We start from the raw sequence: 6,460 nt of genomic DNA on the forward strand, positions 1-6,460 counted from the left end.
ATAATCTCACAGCTCTTACAACTTTGGCGCGCACGCCACCATGGTAGGTTTATATGTTATGTCCAGAGGAAGGCTTATCAGGAACTCGACGAGAGGCGGTAAAAAGAGCCTTGAAGTAATCGAGTCCTGTGTTGTTGATTCTTGCTGCTTATATAAGGGCAAGGATTTCCGCACTGTTCCTGTTACGCAATAAATTATTTCAGAATTATGCGAGTGAAGACCAAACTTAATGAGTAAAAAAAAGCGATATTGGTTACTGAACTATGTGTATTATTAAAACATCAATATCACCACCGCTGTTAATGCTCATTATCAGCAAGCAGAGGAAACTCTCTCGGAAGCAAGGCGAAGATGAGCACTTCGCTATGACATGTGATGCCTCCAAGAGGCAGCCCTCGGTCTTGCAGAGTGGCAGTGTGAGTAAAAGAGATATATGCGTTTGGTGTTAGCGCAAGGCTAAAACTTACCGAGATAACTTGAGCTGACTTGCACATTCGGTGCACTAGTCAGCTCTACTGGGGATGCGGCTGATAACATGTGACGCAGCATGATATCTGCAGTTTTGCTGTTTTTGCTGTTTCAAGGTAAGAGTGACTACCTACGTTGTCGTTTACAATGCACTTGCGTGGGTTTTATAATGATGGTCACACTGACCACATAAAGCAGCTGAAATACATTTCTGGGCTCTAGCTAGAGGGTTCGCATGCTGGTATCATTGGAACCTTCCCAGTGGACAGGTTGCCTGTTTTCCCTTTTATTATTTTTACGCAAGCCCAATTTTGCGCGTACATCGAAAATTGGATCTCTAAACAGTGGATGTGGACAACTGCATGGTACTTAACACCGTTAAGGCTTGGTTCCTTCCTAAAAGCGGGTTGTAGCCTCAGTATGTGGGGCCTGAGGCCCCCATCTACTCTCAAATTATCTGGGGTAAAAGAAGCTGAGCTCTAAAAAAATGTTTAACAAAACCTAGTGGTAGTGGCAATAAATTTTTCGAAACGCTTTTATCTTCGGCGCAGTTTCTTGTACCCTTCAGTTTTTCCTGAACTCCGTAAGTAGCACCGTCCTGCCGCCTCCTGAGAATGCCCGAATGATGCAATATGTGCAACGGAGGCTCCGTGCACCCAACTCTGCTTCAACAGCAGCGATTATGAAGCCCTTCAACGATGTGGCCGAGTGTTCAAACATCCGCGACATTATCAGATTTTCTGGACGTGCACCTGACCGCAATGAACGTTGACGTCAACGGGGCGGCTTGTCTGAGTCACCGGCAATGCCTCTATGTTTACGGAGGTCTTGTACGCGCACTCGACCAAAGGGTGCGCTGTACCTGGACTATGCGTGCCCTGTTTTGGCGCTTTCGCTGACCCTAATGCTTATCGTTAGGTTCAAAAGGCCGTACCGCCTCTTTTTACGCTAAGAGCTGGATGCTTACACGTGTGCATCTGTCGTGTCTTGGTGCGTTGTTCCTGTTACACCCGGAATAAAGGGGCTATTATGGGCGTTTCATTCAAGTATCTTCAAAGTACCACAAGTTGCAGCTCCTAATGTACGCTAGCGGGAGTTGTAGCGACAGATACGCGGAGTGAAGAGTATTAAGGCAAGCTTGTTGCCGGCTCATAAGTTGACGGTTTATATACCATTAATTTAAAGAAAGCAATTAATCAATCAAATAAATAATCAATCAATCAGTGATTCAGTCAGTTAATCAATCAGTCAATCATGTTTAGAAATTGTTATTTTCGGTGTACCATACCCAACAGTTCTAGACGAAAGCATTTTCAACGGGAAACTGTTTATGAGCGCAATTTTTTTTTCATATATTGTAACACTTCACTATACCAATCAATATGTCCGCAGATCTCCTATCGGAAGGCTTGAATTTTTTTTGTGATTAACGTTTTTGCATTCGTCCAAAGCACAGTTTCAACTGCTCGATGAGAGCAATGGAAATATTATAAAAGAAAGATTTCGGTACATACCTGAAGAATGGACCATTGCCTTTGATATTTCTATAACAGTCCCCTTACGGTTTTCCAATATGACCAAATTTTGCCCAAGAATGTTGGAAATGTAATTTTTGCAGCAGGACAGGACAGAACAGAAGAATGCCGACAGGACGATGTGACGATGTGCTCCAGATCATCAACACTGCGCCGTGACGAACTTTGTTCGGTTGTAATGAGTTGCAGGGCGCCCCTGTAAAGTATGCAGATAAGTGCTGACATGCACTAATCTGCACCGTCTTGCAAACAGACTGATTGCGGTCCACGAAGCTAGGAGCTGATAATTTCAGTGAGCAGTCAGGTCCCCTCCAGTGGGCAAACTTGGCGCTGGTGATTGCTGCAATAGCCTGCAAACGAGCTAAATATTGCGGTTGATGTGCTTTTTCTGACATTTATACCTTTGTAGTTGTGTTGCGAAATCACCGAAAATTTCAACTGTGAGGACACTGTCACTAATATCGCAGGATAGTGGTAAAAACAAACGTGCAACATTTTTCCTTCGCAGACTTCGTGCGGGAACGTGTATTTCATTCTAGGCAGCCGAAAACTCGTGAAGCACTCGTCTAGAGGACTCCTTATTGCGTGAATTTTTAAATCTTGGGGCAGACTTCACACGAACACAATAAACGAGAACAACCTGCACACCTTGCATTCAGAATGGGTGACTGAACCTTGGCGATTAGCTGGAGGCGCCATCTAAGGCGCAGTTTTTCCAGACGAGAAAGCAAAAATGAAGAGCACGTGAGTCGATTGCCACACGGAAGTATCACAAACAGCGCGTTAGGGAAACATTTCTTTTATTGGGGATGACTCTCATCCTAGGGTGTAAACATGAATTCGTATAAGAAGAAAAACAACGTTTGTAAATGAAACAAGTATAAAAAGAGTGATGATGATGTCGATATCACCGCTGAACAGTGAAATCGGCGCGGCTCAATGAGAGGCCCGTTTCTGTCAAGTACAAGACTCCAATGCGTAGATGCGCAGTGCACGCCCACAGTAAGTGACAGATGTCGAGTTTAACGACCGTCATCCCGAAGATTTTTCTGGATGTTTTTCTTTGAGTGCTGGCACTTACATTTTTCCAGACTTCGACGTAATGGTGCACCAACTGCTTGCCACGTTTTTGTGTTTTGTGCTGAATGGCTTTGCAGCCTTGGAAGTGGCAGCGAAGGCAACCTATTTCATCAATTTTCGTCAGGCAATGTTTGGCTTTGATGACATCATTAGATGACGGGTGGTGGTGCCTGCCCCGTTTCGTCTCATTTTGGGCTGGTGTCGCTTTGCACAGTCTCTTTTGGCCCCTCTCAGATCTTTCTACCCGGAGCGTGAAATGACATCCGGTGTGGCGATTACGGGCACTGGTTCCTGGGCACACAGATGCGTCGCACGCTTCTGAAGAAGCCCTTTTTGCAGAAACAGCCCTGTCGACAGTCGGCAGTGCAGATGGGTCCAACCACGGGCTTGGCGCAGGTGGCTTCTGCGCAGGAGCTACTTTTGCACGAGCTGTATTCCTCGTTCAGGCCGCACTTCTGTGGCTGGTTGTTGAAGATGCCACCACCTGGGCATGGGAAGACAGAAGGATGTGGTCAAGTGAATGACGCATGGTTTGGAGACAAAGACTGTCGGCCTGGGTCAGAAAAAAACAACCGTGAATGGAACGTGTGGACGCATGTAGTTCCTGTCGAATAAGGTGCTACTCGTTTGGGGACTGCAGCTACACTCTAAACACGAAAACACCTAAATGGGAGTAAAAAGTGGAGTAAGCTGTCCTCTAGCCCACTCTCTTTTATAAAACGGGGAGGGCGCTAGGGGACACTTTACTGCCTTTTTTGCTCCTTTCTGTTTAGAGTGTACGATCTGGACAGGATAGCTGTTGACACTAATGGGATTTATCACAATCCTACTCGTAAACATAATATTAATCTTATTCATAAACAAGATGCTATCACAATCTCAATATTTCATCTTACTTCGCTGCCGTCAACATACTTAGAAGCGGTGTTTCAATTCAATGCCTGGTTCATTCCGTTTGCTTCGAGTAGAGAAATTTATGTATGCCACCGACAGCACCTTAGTTTTTTTGTATACGGTTCTTCATGCATTCAATCAGGCGTTCTCATTTTTGCTGTTACGACATGTATTTGTACTCTAGGCTGCTTCCTATACGTCTCACTCATGTAATAGCCCCCTGGGGGGCTGAAGTATGTATTAAAAAGTAATACTAGGCAAATATAAGCAATTTACGTGAACACTGCATACAAATGCTCAAATCCTTAAAGGCGCACATGAAAAGATTCTAATCGTAATTATTCGCCATGGTGCACCTTTGTGCGGTGACGCATGCTTATGCGGGGCCAATTCGCGACCGTGTCCAGCAAGAGTTACACGGCAGAATACAGGCGCAGCTGGCGCTGTTCTTATCAATTATCTGTTCTGAGTCCACTAGACAGAAGCGCTTAAAAAGGCGAGCTAAAGGTAGGTTATGGCGAAGTGATCCATCGCACGAGACAAATTTATATTTTTCATGCTTAACGTGTGTTTTGACATTTTCGACGGTTTGGTCATCGTCTTCCCGAATTTGCATCCAACAGCCCAAGCACTACTTACAGTTGCCATGCACCTATTTGTATGCAAGAACATAGCATTAGGTTCCGCGTTGTTTTTCTGTAAAATCGCTAGCCTGTATAGCGCAATTAGTCCACTGTTTGGCGTTAGTTATACGTACACCCGTGATCATGAAACCAGAATTACAGAACTGCACCAGGACTCGTTGTTTTCATCCTTTACCACCTTCCTCTATCCTACACTTACCCAACTCCGCGTGCAGAGTTGCATGCTAGTGCAATCTTCCTCAGGCTAACTTCTCTGACTTTTGGGTCTTAAAGTAACCAGCCTATCAGATCTAAAAAAAAAACAAGCGCTAAAATGCTGAAATAATTGCTCTAACCACTGCTTATCCCCCAACTCTGAAGTTATTCTCATAATCCACGTCTTTCCAATTGACAGCGTACGCATGCACAGCTGCGCGCTGAGCACATGCTTACCTCCATGGTGTGGTCTCTTCTGAGCCGTGACAGCAGCAACCAGCACAAAAGCAAACACGACCAAAGCCAGGACCTTCATGGTTCTCGTGCTTTCCTTGGTGCAGAGCAAGGCTCGAATTCTCGAGCAGCCTGGAACGGGAGCGTTTTATACTCCTTCCCGCGTCACGTGCCGGCTTGCCGCTTGCACTGAGAGCGTGAAACACACGGAAGGACAGGCAAGGCCACGATCGAATCTCGTCGGTTGGCTTTCCAGGGTGTCCACGTGCCCGTAGAAGCCTGTTTCTAGACCGCGTCTATCTAAAACCATGCCGCGCTGTAGAAGCAAGAACTATCGTTGGCGAATCGTTGCTCATATCTTTCGTTGCTGTTGACTCGGTAGACTGGTCGGTGTTGGTCATCGCCTCTGCACTGGCCTATGAGGACACTCATTGATGCACAGCTGTCATGCCGTCACTGTTACCAAAGAAGCACATCTAAATACTACGTCATAGCAGCCGCGTGAGCAGTGATTCGAATCAACCCGCACCAGCTCTATCTTCTGCGACGCTGCATAAATTTGAGGGAATGGGATGTCATCAACCCCTTCTTTTTAGTGAGAGAGAGAGAGAGAGAGAGAGAGAGAGAGAGAGAGAGAGAGAGAGAAAGAGCGAGATGGCTTTCTATTTGTTGATAGTCTGAGTGTACTGGTATGCGACGTTAGTGTTTTGGTTTTGAAACGGACACGTCCGGAGGAACCTGTCTCGGTTTTTGTCTCGACTGGAGGCTCGTGTCGTTAGCGCGTGCCTAGCCTTCAAGAATAAAGATGTGCTTTGAAAGCTCACCGTCTAGCAGTTCCCGCGGAAATGTGTACGGTTGTTTTACGATTAAGAATTAACAAAATTAAAAGGCTTTTCTTGGAGGAAGGCGATGTATTCTAGACACAAGCTTTGGAAATAAATTGAGATGATCATTGGTTGGGATTACGCGACCAGAATCAAGGAACAGGAAAATGTTTCGAGCAAGTAGGCTTAGGCCGGCATCCTAAAGTGGCAAAAGTTTTGGCATATTTTGTGATATACGTGGCTGAGTTCGAATAGTGGTGCCACGGTTTCTACACTAAAGGGTCAAAACAAGATTGCAAGGTACCTCCCTTTTAATCCTCATAGCGTTTCGGTCCGAACAACAACTTCAATAAAATCGTCAATTAAGCAAGAAGAGAAAATGCATGTTTTTCCCATCGACGCCTAACTGCAGCGAGATAAGCAGAAGCTGAATTTCCACTAAATATATACAAAGCCCTTTAGTCTTCGGGCTAAATGAATGAAAATGAAAATTGGTTTAGAGGAAGGCAAATGGCTCAGTAAATCTCTCACATATCTCGGTGGACACCTTAACCGCGCCGTAAGGGAAGATATAAAGGAGGGAGTG

General features: G+C 45.4%; 1 protein-coding gene across 1 annotated transcript; it reads right to left on the reverse strand.

Moving 5' to 3' along the window:
• Positions 1-3,008: 3,008 nt before the first annotated feature.
• LOC144100981 (chymotrypsin inhibitor-like) lies at positions 3,009-5,200 on the reverse strand. The gene is made up of 2 exons (XM_077633941.1): positions 5,054-5,200; positions 3,009-3,567 (listed from the first exon to the last, which is right to left on the reverse strand). Exons 1-2 carry the CDS (start codon positions 5,130-5,132, stop codon positions 3,359-3,361), a joined length of 288 nt encoding a protein of 95 aa, XP_077490067.1. The 5' UTR covers positions 5,133-5,200; the 3' UTR covers positions 3,009-3,358.
• Positions 5,201-6,460: the final 1,260 nt, after the last annotated feature.

This window comes from Amblyomma americanum, chromosome 8, assembly GCF_052857255.1.
Source record: "Amblyomma americanum isolate KBUSLIRL-KWMA chromosome 8, ASM5285725v1, whole genome shotgun sequence".
NCBI classification, from domain to species: domain Eukaryota; kingdom Metazoa; phylum Arthropoda; class Arachnida; order Ixodida; family Ixodidae; genus Amblyomma; species Amblyomma americanum.

What these genes read in the sequence shown, in the direction of transcription:
- LOC144100981 (XM_077633941.1), bottom strand. Translation starts at nt 5,132, where the DNA reads ATGAAGGTCCTGGCTTTGGTCGTGTTTGCTTTTGTGCTGGTTGCTGCT. An exon ending in GAAGAGACCACACCATGGAG is followed by an intron (nt 3,568 to 5,053) that starts GTAAGCATGTGC and finishes TCCCATGCCCAG; the next exon opens with GTGGTGGCATCTTCAACAAC.